Source organism: Oncorhynchus clarkii, chromosome 33 (genome assembly GCF_045791955.1).
Source record: "Oncorhynchus clarkii lewisi isolate Uvic-CL-2024 chromosome 33, UVic_Ocla_1.0, whole genome shotgun sequence".
Lineage (NCBI taxonomy): Eukaryota > Metazoa > Chordata > Actinopteri > Salmoniformes > Salmonidae > Oncorhynchus > Oncorhynchus clarkii.
In genome coordinates, this window is record NC_092179.1 from 26,631,123 (window position 1) to 26,646,824 (window position 15,702).

The 15,702-nt window shown below is 45.1% G+C and overlaps 1 protein-coding gene across 1 annotated transcript; it reads right to left on the minus strand.

Moving 5' to 3' along the window:
- Positions 1 to 263: 263 nt before the first annotated feature.
- On the minus strand, positions 264 to 15,271 carry LOC139392581 (cation/H+ exchanger protein 1). Its single transcript, XM_071140649.1, has 20 exons — positions 15,040 to 15,271; positions 13,232 to 13,378; positions 12,807 to 12,922; positions 12,544 to 12,649; positions 12,068 to 12,184; positions 11,877 to 11,938; positions 11,124 to 11,276; positions 10,594 to 10,779; positions 10,287 to 10,386; positions 9,632 to 9,773; positions 7,920 to 8,103; positions 6,607 to 6,706; positions 3,302 to 3,420; positions 2,906 to 2,943; positions 2,652 to 2,803; positions 2,388 to 2,524; positions 1,902 to 1,996; positions 1,128 to 1,206; positions 848 to 956; positions 264 to 766 (listed from the first exon to the last, which is right to left on the minus strand). The coding sequence occupies exons 1-20, from the start codon at positions 15,107 to 15,109 to the stop codon at positions 693 to 695; spliced, it is 2,286 nt and encodes a 761-aa protein (XP_070996750.1). The 5' UTR covers positions 15,110 to 15,271; the 3' UTR covers positions 264 to 692.
- Between the last annotated feature and the right edge of the window lie 431 nt (positions 15,272 to 15,702).

Consider the following 15,702-nt stretch of genomic DNA (forward strand, 5'->3'; position numbering starts at 1 on the left):
GTACTTTTCCCCATACAAATCCTAGCATTACACCATGTGTAGATGTTTTGGTCCATACAAATTCTAGCATTACACCATGTGTAGATGTTTTTGGTCCATACAAATCCTAGCATTACACCATGTGTAGTTCTTTTTGGTCCATACAAATCCTAGCATTACACCATGTGTAGATGTTTTTGGTCCATACAAATCCTAGCATTACACCATGTGTAGATGTTTTGGTCCATACAAATCCTAGCATTACACCATGTGTAGATGTTTTTGGTCCATATGAATCCAGCTTAATAACCAAAGGCCAATGAATGTGAAGCACAATTGTGACCACTTTATAAATTCAATATTAACATACCCTGCTTTAACATATGCATTTTAATCTACCAAACTCCTACTGAAAACACATCTCCTACATATAGTTCACATACACCCCGGATGTGCAGTATAGGAATGTTAATTTAGAAGTCATAATGCAAATCATTCCAAAGGTAAAGGGCCATTGATGCCCAGAACTGGGTCATGTTCATTAGGCACAAAAGGAAGAAAACAGATTGCAACAGAGAGGGACTAACTGGACTTCCCGCTGCGAGCCCTTATGACTCGACATGGCATCGAAATAGTTAACACAAACAAAGCAGCTCCTGTAAATAGTGACTGAAAGGACTCTAGGAGTTGAAGTTTGTTCTTTGCGGAGCAGCTCAACAGGCGTGGGGTGATGGGGCGAAAAAGTACAACGCCAGTAGAATGAGGTAAACCACCACCAAAGCAGTCCCTGGAAAGGAAACAGAGGTTCGTAATTCATTCTAATCCGTGATATACGGCATAGCAATTCGAACCAAGCACAACAACTTACCCTGAAAGTAGTCAGACTTGCCATCCATGAAAATGTAGTTGACCACAATCACACTAAAGATGCTGGCCCAAAGATGCAAGTCACTGAACAGGAGCACGAATCCCACATCCTGGAAAATAGATGGAATCCTGTTTGATGGGATCAACTCTGACCACTACAGTCTACGATCAAAACCTGATGCTTTATGTACAGAAACAAGTGAGATACTGACAATTATATTGATAAAGTGCACATCTGATGCAATTAATCACCATGCAGATAAAGATTTAAAATGACTTACATAAAAAGTGTTGAACAAGATGAGTAAGGGAATCTGAATCATGCAGACTTGCACTGCTATGCAGTTTCCCACCTCCAAGCTGCAGACAAATCAATGTCAGGTTACAGTTCTCAGAAACCCCAGGCCTAGGGGGGCAACAGCACTTGCTCTGGGAATCATGTCAGATGTTCATGGCCAATTCGATAAGGGTGATCTTCAGACAGACAACTCTCTCAACAAATGACGAGTTTGGATAGGTGTGGCTTGGAAACAGGACAGAGGCGGACAGCCAGTCAGTGGTCGTTGTCAGCTTGTAATGCTACTAGTCACTGGAGAAATACACTCATCGGGAGTGTAAAATATCTTTCACAAGCTCCATCAAGCTAGCTACCAGAAATGTTTACGGCAGGGTTCTGGACGGATTTCCCGGTGCTCAACTCCACCCTTTCCGCTCTGCCAAACTGACGGTGGTTTAGGTTTTATTTAACTTGGCAAGTCAGTTAAGAACAAATTCTTATTTATAATGACGTCCTCGGAACAGTGGGTTAACTGCTTTGTTCAGGAGCAGAACGGATTTTTACCTTGTCAGCTCGGGGATTCGATCTAGCAACCTTTCGATTACTGACCCAATGCTCTAACCACTAGGCTACCTGCTGCCCCTATGTACAGTGTATGCTTGAACATTGGTACATTGTGGGAGGCAACCGGTCTGTCTAGAGATACTAGGTTATGCATGACGAGACAAGATCCATCAGGAGAGTGAAAACGCAGTATCAGAGCTTGATAGTGGTTTACCTGAGGCTGATGTTATTCTGCAGGGCAAACTGGATTCCGTTGAAGATCTCGGGAATTTCCGGCACCATCGCCAACACGGTCACGCCGATGAAATACTGCAGAAATGAATGACAGACAGTGACATATTGCACTAGCCTTTACATAGTCAGGACATAACACATTTTAAAAGTTGTTTGGCTATCCTTATGCTTATCCTAAACAGCAGGTTGCATCATGCGTGTAAAATTCAGTTTTATAAAATGACAGGGGCTTTCAATAATAAGCTTTCCAGAGACATTTTCTACCCAATTAAAACACATTTTATATTATATTCCCCTGGGTCTCAGTTGGTCAATGGGCATGAAAAGGAAGGAAGGGGTTTAGAATGGAGTGAAACGGGGACGTACCATCTTTACCTATCCAATAAGAAAAGCAAATGTTTATTTTCTGTTGCACAACATTTTCCTACGCTGTGGCCTAATGAACATGGCTCAGGTGTGGGCGTACCTGGGAGATGGCGGAGTGGTCGAGGATGGGTTTGATGTGCTCCGTGGTGAGGTCGGCACAGGCAGCCATTAGCAGCGTGGCCATGATCAGCACAGACAGAGCCCTCAACCTGGACCAGTGGACAGTACCGTGACCACCTACACACACACAAACATACATTAGAAACCAATACAATGAAGTATCACACATTCCAGTTCCTGTCTACTATATAACCACAACACTTTAGAACTTATGGGGAAAAGCTTTTGTGGTTGGTGGGCTCACCGCTGGCGCCCCCCGGTGGGCACTGACCCTGGTGGTGGTCGTGCACGTCACTGACTTGGATGTCGTAGATGTGGGAGTGGGTCTTCAGGGTGAAGATGAGGCCGATCAGGTAGGCGGAGGGCAGCAACACGGAGATGGTGTATACCAGTGGCCTGGAAAACAAGCCATACAGCAAGTAACTACAGCGCAGCAGACCTACTGACTGGTAACACCAACAAACCATGGGACAGAATGGGTGTTTTATTGGAACTTACTCAATATGTCTGAGATATAAGGGTTCGTTACTTCCACTCTGTTGAGAAACATAGTATGGCTTTAGTTTAATACATGCTTAAGCATTTGGGGCTACCCACAAACACCCCTCACAACATCATCATAACACACTTCCGCAGTAGTCACGACACTACAGACGTGGCTTCAAATCATACTGGTTTTCAATCAAATACTTGAATGAAGCCTGTCTGGAATACCAGATGGATGGGTTAGGGTTACCCCTTCTGGCCACTGGGTCATTGGTTCCATTGCGCCAGATAAGCTCAATCAAGTGCAGTTCAAGTATTATTTGACCCAGAGACACGTCACAGCAGCACAGTCAATGTAATAGTTCATAATGATGATGCAGCAGGCGAACAGGAGATGTAGGTACTAACCATGTCATAGTGGCAGTCCATACAGGTAAAGGGCCCGCTGGTGTTGGCTTGAGAGCTGGAGCAGCCCGCACACACCAGGCTACCGTAGGCCTTGGAGAACAGGGTTGGGGCAAATACGCCTGCGGGACAGAACCAAGTGTGTGAACTTGTTCGTAGATGTGCGTGTGTGTTCAGACTTCAAATCACATTTTATCGGTCACATACACGTGTTTAGCAGATGTTATTGCGGGTGTAGCGAAATGCTTGTGCTTCTAGCTCCGATAGTGCAGTAATATTAACAGTTTCACAACATATACCCAAAATACACATAAATCTAAGTATGGAATGGATTATATATATATGTCAGAGCAGCATTGGACTAAGATACAGTGGCACAGTATAGAATACAGTATATTCATATGAGATGGGTGATGCAATATTTACACACAATTAAAGTGACTAAGATACCGTAGAATAGTACGGAGTACAGTTTACACATATGAGATGAGTAATGCAAGATACGGAGACATTATTAAAGTGCCTAGAGTTTCATTTCCTTAAAGTGGCCAGTGATTCCTAATGTGTCTATAGGCAGCAGCCTCTGATGTGCTGGAGATGGCTGTTGAACAGTCAGTTGTGTAGTATAGAATACAATACAGTATATACATGATGGGTGATGCAATATTTAAACAGAATTTAAAAGTGACTAAGATACAGTAGAATATTGTGGAGTGCAGTTTATACATATGAGATGAGTAATGCTAGTTACAGGACATTATTAAAGTGGCTAGTGATCAATTTCTAAAAGTGTCCAGTGATTCCTAATCTATGTCTATAGGCAGCCGCCTCTGATGTGCTAGTGATGGCTGTTTAGCAGTCCGATGGCCTTGAGATTGAAGATTGAAGTTGGTCTCCCAGTCCCAGCTTTGATGCACCTGTACTGACCTCCCCTTCTGGATGATAGCGGGGTGAACAGACAGTGGCTCGGGTGGTTGATGTCCTTGATGATCGTTTTTGCATCCCTACGGCATTGGGTGCTGTAGGTGTCCAGGAGGGCAGGAAGTTTGCCCCCGGTAATGCGTTGGGCAGACCGCACTACCCTCTGGAGAGCTTTGCGGTTGTAGGCGGTGCAGTTGCCGTACCAGGCGGTGATACAGCCCGACAGGATGCTCTTGAATGTGCATTTGTAAAAGTTTGAGAGGGTTTTAGGTGTTACGCCAAATTTCTTTAGCCTCCTGAGGTTGAAGAGGCACTGTTGCGTTGCCTTCACCACACACTGTCTGTGTGGGTGGACCATTTCAGTTTGTCAGTGATGTGTACGCAGAGGAACTTGAAGCTTTCCACCTTCTTCACTGCGGTCCCATCGATGTGGATAGCGGGGTGCTACTCAATCTCATTTTTGTTGACATTGAGTGAGAGGTTATTTTCCTGGCACCACCCTCCCAGAGCCCTCACCTCCTCCCTGTAGGCTGTCTCATCGTTGTTGGTAATCAAGCCTACCACTGTAGTGTCGTCTGCAAACTTGATGATTGAGTTGGAGGCATGCATGGCCACGCAGTCGTGGGTGAACAGGGAGTACAGGAGGGGGCTGAGCACGCACCCTTGTGGGGCCCCAGGGGGGCGACCCGTCAGGAAGTCCAGGACCCAGTTGCACAGGGCGGGGCTCAAACCCAGGGCCTCGAGCTTGAAGGGTACTATGGGGTTGAATGCTGAGCTATAGTCAATGAACAGCATTCTTACATAGGTATGCATAGGTCCAGATTGGACAGGACAGGGTGCAGGCGATTGCGTCATCTGTGGACCTATTGGGGCAGTAAGCAAGTTGTAGTGGGTCTAGGGTGGCAGGTAAGGTAGAGGTGACATGATCCTTGACTAGTCTCTCAAAGCACTTCATGATGACAGAGGTGAGTGCCATAGGGCGATAGTCATTTAGTTCAATTTCCTTTGCTTTCTTAGGTACAGAGACAATGGTGGCAATCTTGAAGCATGTGGGGACAATAGACTGGGATAGGAAAAGATTGAATACATCTGTAAATGGGACATTATTAACATGCTCTGAGGATGCAGCTAGAGCACATGCTCTGAGGACGCAGCTAGAGATACCATCTGGGCCGGCAGCCTTGCGAGGGTTAACACGCTTAAATGTCTTACACACGTTAGCCACAGAAAAGGAGAGCCCACAGTCCTTGATAGCGGGCCGCGTCGGTGGTACTGTATTATCCTCAAAGCGAGCAAAGGTGTTCAGCCTGTCCGGAAGCAAGACAATGGTGTCCGTGGCGTGGCTAATTTTCCTTTTATAATCCGTGATGGTCTATAGACCCTGTCACATATGTCGTCGGGGCCGTTGAACTGGGACTTAACTTTGTCGCTATACCGACGTTTAGCCTGCTTGATTGCTTGGCGGAGGGAATAACTACACTGTTTGTATTCCTCCATATTCCCAGTCTTCTTGCCCTGGTTAAATGCAGTGGTTCGCACTTTCAATTTTGAGCGAATGCTCCTCTCTATCCACGGTTTCTGGTTGGGGTAGGTTTTAATAGTCACAGTGTGTACAACATCTCCTATGCACTTCCTGATAAACTCATTCACCGTATCGGTATATGTGTCGATATTCTTTTCTGAAGCTACTCTGAACATATCCCAGTCCTCGTGATCAAAACAATCTTGAAGCGTGGATTTCGATTGGTCAGACCAGCATTGAATAGTCATTACCACAGGTGCTCCCTGTTTGAGTTTCTGCCTATAGGAGGAGAGGAGCAAGATGGAATCGTTGTCTGATTTGCTGAATGGAGGGCCTTATATGCATTCTGGAAGGTAGTATAACAATGGTTGAGGGTTTTAGCAGCGTGAGTACAACAATCAATATGTTGATTGAATTTCGGGAGCCTTTTCCTCAAATTTGCTTTGTTAAAATCCCCAGCTACAATAAATACAGCCTCAGGATGTGGTTTCCAGTTTGCTTAAAGTCCAGTGAAGTTCTTTGAGGGCCATCGTGGTATCGGGCTTGAGGGGAGATGTAGACCGCTGTGGCTATTATTGACGAAAACTATTTTGGGAGATAGCATTTGATTGTGAGATATTCTAGGTTGGGTGAACAGAAGGACTTGAGTTCCTGTACGTTACACCATAAGTCGTTAATCATAAAACATATACCTCCACCCTTCTGCTTCCCGGAGAGTACATCTCGGCGCGATGTACTGAGAACCCAACTGGCTTTACAGAGTCAGACTGTATATCTCGAGGGACTTGCCTGTGTGCACACGTGTTTCTTTGTGTGTGCTTACATATGTGCGTGTGTACCTGTGCATGTGTGTTCATGCTCTTACCTCCTACTGATATGAAGAGCAGGGCTGAGCTGACCCCTGCAGAGCGGCTATTGAACCTCTGCTCCCTGTGTTTAAAGCCCCCGATGATCATGCTGATACCCTGGGTAGACAGGAGACATGATGTAGTCCAGTCACTAAACCTCCAGTCACAAGTCCCCTGTGCACAAGGCCAAGTGAAAGTCAGAGTCTCTTATGGCTGAAATCCCAGTCCCCGTGTTCGAGTTCTGGTCCAAGTGCTGGGTCCACATTAAGTCAAAATAACTTTATTTAACCCGTCAGATATAGTGTAGCTGCAAGAGGGATTTACTCAAATGGTTTGCTTTCCATTTTCCTTTCTGTGCCACCAAATGTTTGCATACTGGTAATGTTACCAGGGCCACATTCAGTTGAAAACATTGCAGATTAAATTTTTTTTACCATGAATAGAGCCAACATTATTATCCCTTATGTCAGAGAGGCATGTTTGTTCTACATAGCATATTTCTATCTGAACGTTTCAAAACGTTGCATCCTGCTGAACGTGCCCCAGGTGGTTGGCTATAGCTAACTAATGAGGTAACATGACTGAACAAGATGCAGCCTAAACAAATGGTTAAGTCCGGTCTGCAAGTAGCCTCGTTTTAGAACGGTCCGCGATATGATTTATACATGTAAAATGTGTAGCGACGGTATTATGGGTCATGTCTTTTTAACGGTAAGGGCTGGAATCAAACCATTTTCTCTGAAGAAAATAAGGAGAAGTGGCTAGTATGTTGGCTACATAACCGGGCTATGAAATGCAGTGGGGAAAGTGCGAGGGGTTGAACGAGTCTACAAATTCAAAAACAATTCTATACTTAAGGGAGAGAAAAACATAGCTAGACTGTTGTTCTACTATTCAACTTAAAGCTGCTACTGTTTTTACATTTCATGAAGCATCTTGTGTTTTTTAACCAGGCAAGGGGTATCTATCTAATTAAGAGGCTGGTGGTGACTGGTTAGCTACAGGGAAGAAAGTCGCCTGCGTGATGTGTATAATCGGAGGCGGAGCTGAGCCTGTCTGGCCACACACATCGCTTGCTCCCCTGCAGCTCACCAGCTGGATGTAGGCTAGGCTGTGTGTGGCGCATCCGATCCACTGCAGAATATAATCTTTTCCTTAGTTCTAGTTTTCTGGGTCTATTTAGTCAGTTATAGTCTCATCAATTGCCACTGAAAAGTAGGTGTTTGAGTAATATTGAGGAAATAAACACTGGTGTTTGTGTGTCAGTCTTCGAGGGTAATGTTTTCGTGTATATCAGTGAGATGCCTGTGTGTGTCTAGGTGCCACTCACTGGGATAAAGAGAATACAGCCCAGCAGGGTTCCAGTGAGAGCAGCCTTGACGATCTCCTCATAGCACTTGGTGCCGGCCTTGTGACCCCTCAACAGGGCAGTGATGTAGAAGGTCATCTCTGTGATGGAGCCAAACGTGGCGTTAACCACTGCTCCCACCGCAAAGTTACTCTGGGCTGAGATACTGCAGAGAGAGACAGCGTGTTACTCTGGGCTGAGATACTGCAGAGACAGACAGCGTGTTACTCTGGGCTGAGATACTGCAGAGACAGACAGCGTGTTACTCTGGGCTGAGATACTGCAGAGACAGACAGCGTGTTACTCTGGGCTGAGATACTGCAGAGACAGACAGCGTGTTACTCTGGGCTGAGATACTGCAGAGACAGACAGCGTGTTACTCTGGGCTGAGATACTGCAGAGACAGACAGCGTGTTACTCTGGGCTGAGATACTGCAGAGACAGACAGCGTGTTACTCTGGGCTGAGATACTGCAGAGACAGACAGCGTGTTACTCTGGGCTGAGATACTGCAGAGACAGACAGCGTGTTACTCTGGGCTGAGATACTGCAGAGACAGACAGCGTGTTACTCTGGGCTGAGATACTGCAGAGACAGACAGCGTGTTACTCTGGGCTGAGATACTGCAGAGACAGACAGCGTGTTACTCTGGGCTGAGATACTGCAGAGACAGACAGCGTGTTACTCTGGGCTGAGATACTGCAGAGACAGACAGCGTGTTACTCTGGGCTGAGATACTGCAGAGACAGACAGCGTGTTACTCTGGGCTGAGATACTGCAGAGACAGACAGCGTGTTACTCTGGGCTGAGATACTGCAGAGACAGACAGCGTGTTACTCTGGGCTGAGATACTGCAGAGAGAGACAGCGTGTTACTCTGGGCTGAGATACTGCAGAGAGACAGCGTGTTACTCTGGGCTGAGATACTGCAGAGAGACAGCGTGTTACTCTGGGCTGAGATACTGCAGAGAGACAGCGTGTTACTCTGGGCTGAGATACTGCAGAGAGACAGCGTGTTACTCTGGGCTGAGATACTGCAGAGAGACAGCGTGTTACTCTGGGCTGAGATATTGCAGCGAGAGACAGCGTGTTACTCTGGGCTGAGATACGCTGTCTCTCTCTGCAGTGTTACTCTGGGCTGAGAAACTGCAGAGAGACAGACAGCGTGTTACTCTGGGCTGAGAAACTGCAGAGAGACAGACAGCGTGTTACTCTGGGCTGAGAAACTGCAGAGAGACAGACAGCGTGTTACTCTGGGCTGAGATACTGCAGAGAGCGACAGCGTGTTACTCTGGGCGGAGATACTGCAGAGAGAGAGACAGCGTGTTACTCTGGGCTGAGATACTGCAGAGAGATGCACCATTTGAACTACTAACACCGAATTTTACCACCACCAAATTTAACTATCAACCAGCCTCAGGGGTGATTCTATTCAGAGGGCCTCGGCGTAGCACAAGCACGTCATTACATCCAAACATTCCGACTCATCAACCACTGTAACTTTTGGTTCACTATCATTACACAACCGGACAAAAAAGTGAATCATGTAAACTCTACATGTGGACTTAACTGCCATATGTGGACTTAACATCTGTTCAAAACAATGAGAACAATTTGACTCTAAGCTAGCCTCTTACTGTGGTTCTGGTACTTTGTTCATGTTGGCAGAGCAGACTGGGGGGGTGGGGGGTTTTACCTGGCGATGCCCATGCCAATGTAATAAGACAGTGGGATGATGGAGCTGACGGCAGCGGCGAACTTGGCCTCTGAGCTGACAAACTGGTTCTCTGTGTCCACGTAGCCGACCACCAGGGTTGTGATGACCAGGGGCAGCAGGTCTGGGTGGACACACTGCTTTAAGGAGCGCCAGTGGAAAGTCTACAGTGCTGTGTTGGATATCAACTACATTGCAGAATCACAGATCTATAAATAACCTTGCATCCTAAAAAACTACTCATTGTGCGAACCAAATTAATGATTTTATACCTCTTTTTGCTTAATCCGATTCCCTCAAACCTGCTGATTGTCTGCTTTCAACAAAGTGGTGATGCACTGTAAAGAACCACTAAGCAGAAATGCTGACCACTGCTGGACAGGGTAAAAGGTGCAACTTGCAGGTCATTCCATTAGGTCCTTGGTGGTGTTCCAGGTCATCTTTTTTGTAGTCACGCTGCCCAACTCATAATATCTCTATAGCAAATGAATGTGGTTCCTAGGACACAAAACACTTCTCCAGGTCTGATCATCTAAGCCGTGTGACTGCATAAAGACGACCTGGAACGCCACCACCAGTTCCCTGGCATGAATCAGGTGATAGATAATCACAACCATAATGGTCTGTTAAAGGATACTGACAGCGAACACATTGATTCCGTCCAAGGTGTATTTGTAGTAGTACCAGTTGAAGGCGTGGTAGCAACAGAGAAGCACTTGGCTATCACACCCTTGCGGCTGCAAAAGAGACAGAAAAACATAGCAAAGCAATCGTCAAATTATACATTTCCAAATCTAGGAAAAGGATTCCTCTAAAAAACACTGTGCCATTATTTGAAATCCACAGGGCCAAGATAATGGGTTGGATTAAAGTGGTAACTAGTTCAGAGGCTGTGATAATGTCAACACCACATGGAAGGGGAAGATCTTGATGAGCTCGTCCACCTTTTTCAGCCGGTGGATGTGGACATCCTCAGGGGGCATGAGGAGGATGATGGCCAGGGTGCGGGCATTCATCTTGGCCACAGGGATGGTGAAGACCAGGATCCAGGAGAGGAAGCAGGCCAGGCTGTGGATCAGCCCCAGGAGAGGGTAGCCTAGCAACAACCACACATAGGTACTGACACGACACTACACCCAACAGGGCACAGCACAGGAGACCAGGCAGGCAAGCAAGCAGGCACAGACACGCATGCAAACACAAACAAAAGCACGTGCACAGACATAGTGGGGAGAGATGGGAAAAAGTACTGGTTATGAAATGGTCTTGGCAAAAGCTTGAAAACAGAGCAGCCAATCAGGCACTCCGATTGAGTTTAGAGATTGATGTCTTGTTAGTCTGAACAAACTAAACACATTCCATCGCAATCCACATAAGGAAAACAACATACGATATAACTTTTGACATAAATATTATTTGAGAAAATATTAGCCCACACAGGGGTTGAGGCGATAGGCGAGGGGACAAGACTCACCCAGTAACGCGTCCGTTGTGGGGGGACCTCAATGGGGACAGAAGGGGGCATGAGCAGGGGTGTAGACTCCTTCACCTCCTTTGAGTCAGATTCCTCTGGGATGGCCTCGCAGTGAGGGAACTTCACACAGCATCGCCTGACCAGGCTTCTGGGCTAAACATCCAGGTGAAAGGAGGAGGGAGCGTGATGGATGGAGGGAGCGAAGGAGAAAGCGTGATGGATAGAGGGAGCAAAGGAGAAAGCGTGATGGATGGAGGGAGCGAAGGAGAAAGCGCGATGGATGGAGAGAGCGTAATGGATGGAGGGAGCGAAGGAGAGAGCGTGATGGATGGAGAGAGCGTGATGGATGGAGGGAGCGAAGGAGAGAGCGTGATGGATGGAGGGAGCGAAGGAGAGAGCGGGATGGATACATTATTAAACCTTGTTAATAAATTCCAACAAACACTAAGCAATAGTATCAGGAGCATCAGTTTGACTATAACAATATTAAAATGGGCCCCAGAGAGTGAGAGTATTGAGGTGACAATTGCACACACTTCTAACAAGACCATGAATATAGCTGGGTGTTCAAGTCTTTAGTTATTTATTGTTGAGTTGTTGGACCTAGTTGTTGTAACGGTGTGTGAGGAGCAAGGAGAATGATGAACACAGGGATCAAGCTGGTTCCTCGAGGCTAAACGTCCCCCTGACCAGGCAATAATCAATGGAGAACAAGCCAAGACAAGAGCATAGTCAGCCAGTCATAACTGTTACCTTTAGTATGGACTTCCCAAAGGGCCACAGAAAGTAGCATGATAACTTCCAACACAGCTTCCCTGAAATAACATTCCAGACCCCAAAATATTAGAATTTAAATTCAGATTTATGTCATCCCGACATAAATAAATACAGATTTGATTTAAAAGAACATTAAAATGTGTGTGTTAGATGAAAGGGGTTCCTACCATAAGGAACTCCAATGATGGTCAGAAACATTAGGACACAGACCAAGAGGTAGGCTAAAGAGATCCACCATCCAAATAAAATCAAGTATGCTATGTTTCCACAAGTGATCAATGAACCTGAAATCAAAGAGATAAATAAAATGTGTATTCTATTCAACAACATATAGTCTCTACTCTATATCTATAGAACACTGCAATCTTGAGTATTTTTCCCTCAAACATTTAAAAAATGATTCACATCAAGCCATGGTCGTGTTCATTGGGGCACATGGTAGCTAAATGTTTTCAAAAACGTTGCCACGGAAAACAAAAAACAACATTTCTTATTGGACATGTTCAGATAGTATCTCCCCGTTTCGGGGGCAGTTATCTCCGTTTGGTGACTACTGAACACGACCCGCACCTTTTCTAATGATCGTCATATTAGAGGTTCCACAGGGGGCAAGTGAATTAGGAGCAGGAGGACAGACACTAACCTTGGGGTCTGACAAAGTTCAGCTCTGAGTACAGCTCCCTCACAATGTCCGACCTGTCCTCGATGGGCCTCTCAGTCACGTGACTCTTCCACTTTCTGAAGCCAAACTGAACATGTGCACACACACACAACCAGACACAGACACACCATCACTTCCAAATTGAAGAGATATTTTGTAAATCATTCAAATTAAAAAACTGTTTTACATGGAAGACAAAAACTTCCAGGCTTTTTTTACTCCGTTGTGTCCAACACTCCACCCACCCTGTAGTTGTTGGCCAGTTTGTTTGCCTCGACTTCATTCTCTGCTCGGATGGTGGTCCTCAAGCTCGAGCCATCCTGCCAAACCTCTTCCCCATAGTGACAAGGAGTGGTGCCTCCTGAGGGAACAGACACCAAGTTGCCAAACAAATGGATGAAATGGTCCGGCCAAGACGAGGAAAAAATAAGACAAGAAAAATGGATGAGGTCTTCCATGAAGTATCACACACTAACATATGGACATTTAAATATGATTTGATATAGCAGAATTTCATGAATATTGTTTCTCCCAAGGGTGTAGAGCTTAGCCAGCCCAAAAAACTAAATTACACCAATGCTATCGGTTGTACTGAGCATCATGGGTACTTTAACAAACAGTCAGTGTTGGTTGTGACTGTATGTGCTGCCAGGACAGGCTGTAGCCTCACCTTTGTGTGCAGACAAACATTTGGGGGTGTATTGGTGGGAGACGTCTGGGGAGGGGGTCTCGGCCACATGACTGCCAATGTCCACACACAGTCGGTCACACTGGGATGTACGGCGGTAGACCCTGGGGTCATGGTCCCATTGGGTATCTGAGGGAACAAACGAGAGAGAGGAACAAACATTGATATGAAACAACCTACCCTTCAATGTCTCCATTATTATAAGTGTTTATTCATCAACATAACTTGTGTAGGGTAACAAATTACATCTGAGAAGATGCAGGTAAACTTGCATAAAACGTTCAGAATAAAATGATACATTTATTAGTAGAGGTAGGTATCCCCCAGAGAACTAAACTCAACATTGATAGACAAACAGAATCCATATGGCATAACTACAGCCAGGAGTTTCTCCTCATCAGGAATAACTCTGGATCCCAGTTGGTCAGGTCATGTGAGACCTGTGAGGACCAATGCACTAAACCCATCAAGTCAGTGCATGACTAACGGAAAGCTCCTGACAGTCACATGCAGCGACACCCAATTCTTCAGTGCAGTGATACCGGTGAGACTGATGACATTATCTATGGATTTCAAATGTTAGTGGATTTAACGAGCACTATGATGATGCACACACATGTTGCCTCTTTAATGCCTCTGTGGAGGTTTACCACTTTGACAGGGGAGCAAGATATCTTTACAACTTGTCTTTAAAAAAGGACAAGCAGCGTTTTCTAAGTTGAATTCATAGAATTTGAAATGGTCATACATGGAAAATCCAGAGAGCAACAATTACTTGTAAATCCAACATGCGCTCTCTCCTGACCTGACATTCCCCAAGCTTACACATCTCCACAGGACTTAAGATGAGCATCACTGTCCCAAGACTCCTAACTGAACAGGGAAGGGATTCTTTTCAACATGTGACATCGTCTTCATGCAACTTCAATTATGAGACGGGCCAGTCAATCAATAGACTCACAGTTCTCATAATCTGAGGGAAAGCAGATTGATATTATTTTCAATTAAATACAAATTTAGTGAAAGCATTCCTCCTCATGTTGACATGTCTTAAATTGAGCTTTCCTCCTCATGTTGTTGTAATCTTACCACTACTGTAGCATAAGTCAGGGTTTCTCAAACTCCCCCTGGGTGCACGTTTTGGTTTTTGCCCTAGCACTATACAGCTAATTCAAATGATCAAAGCTTGATGATGAGTTGGTTATTTGAAACAGCTGTGTAGTGTAGGGCAAACACCAAAACGTGCACCCAGGGGGCCCCAGGACCGGGTTTGGGAAACCCTGCTTTAAGTAATAGTGCAGTGTAGCCTACAATCTCCCTGGTAATAAGAGTCCATAAACTATTTTCAGAATCTGGTTCCAATATCTGTGAACAGAAAGACATACTGGGGGTCTGAGCAAATTATCAAGCAGTTTTCAGATGTACGTCACAGGAACGGTGAATAAACAAGTCTGTGAGGCCTGGTTATCTTAGATACATTAAGTGTAAAAAAAAAATATTTAGGGGCTCCTCCGCACAAATTAAATATTGTGGAAATCTAAGGAAAACAGCCTACCCATACACAACACAGGTGCTTTTAATCAAAGTTAACTATTGAACACTAACTGACAAGGTACAACTATAGGCGTTTCGAAATGTCGAACCTTCTATGAAAGGTACAAAACAAATGCCAAAGTGTACCTTGAGAGCTGTGTCTATGTACGACACAACATTTGTTGCAAACGCACGAATATCGCGTGCTAAAGAAACCGCGGAGATGGATAGAAGGAACGTTTACGATTTGTTCTTACCTGAACTTTCAGCCGTGGACCTCCGCCTACGCCTCTCCGTATCAACAATAGGAGCTTTAATGTGGGACATTATTATTGATTATAATTCCCATAGAGATAACACCACGCCGGTTTTATCAACTCAATCCCGTTCTTCAGCGTTTCTCTGTGCGCTTCCTAACCATTGATGACATACATGCATGTATCCAAACAACTCGTGGGAATTGTAGATCATCATATCTTGTCCTTCTCCATCGACTGCATTCTGGGATGTGTAGTGACTCTGTGTCATGTCCTGTGCCCATTCTAAATATAAAACAACTTTGTTTGAAAATCCAATTCATAACTTATGCTGTTTATGATGAAATATGTTCTATTGAATAATATGTATTTTCTGTCATGCTGTGTAGACCTATTTCAGGGATGGCCAACATTGATGCGGGTGGGGGCAGTTGTTTGAAGTTTTTAATATAATGTCTGAGTGAGACAAACTAACACGATCAATGGGGCCTCTGTTGGTAATTCGACCATAAACCAAGTTGGGTCAGCTGGACGCTAAACTAATTTAGCAATCTAAAAAATGTTAGCTGACATGGTGGGCTAATTGACGGTCTATCCGTGACTGTACTAACAAGAGAAAAACTGTTGATGCCCAACCAAATTTCGAAATTGCACCTTTTGTAT

Coding starts and splice junctions, on each gene's coding strand:
- LOC139392581 (XM_071140649.1), bottom strand. CDS start 15,109: ATGTCCCACATTAAAGCTCCTATTGTTGATACGGAGAGGCGTAGGCGG. Junction 10,387..10,593: donor ACATCCACCGGCTGAAAAAG/GTGGACGAGCTC, acceptor TCTCTTTTGCAG/CCGCAAGGGTGTGATAGCCA. Junction 2,525..2,651: donor CCCACCGGGGGGCGCCAGCG/GTGAGCCCACCA, acceptor GTGTGTGTGTAG/GTGGTCACGGTACTGTCCAC.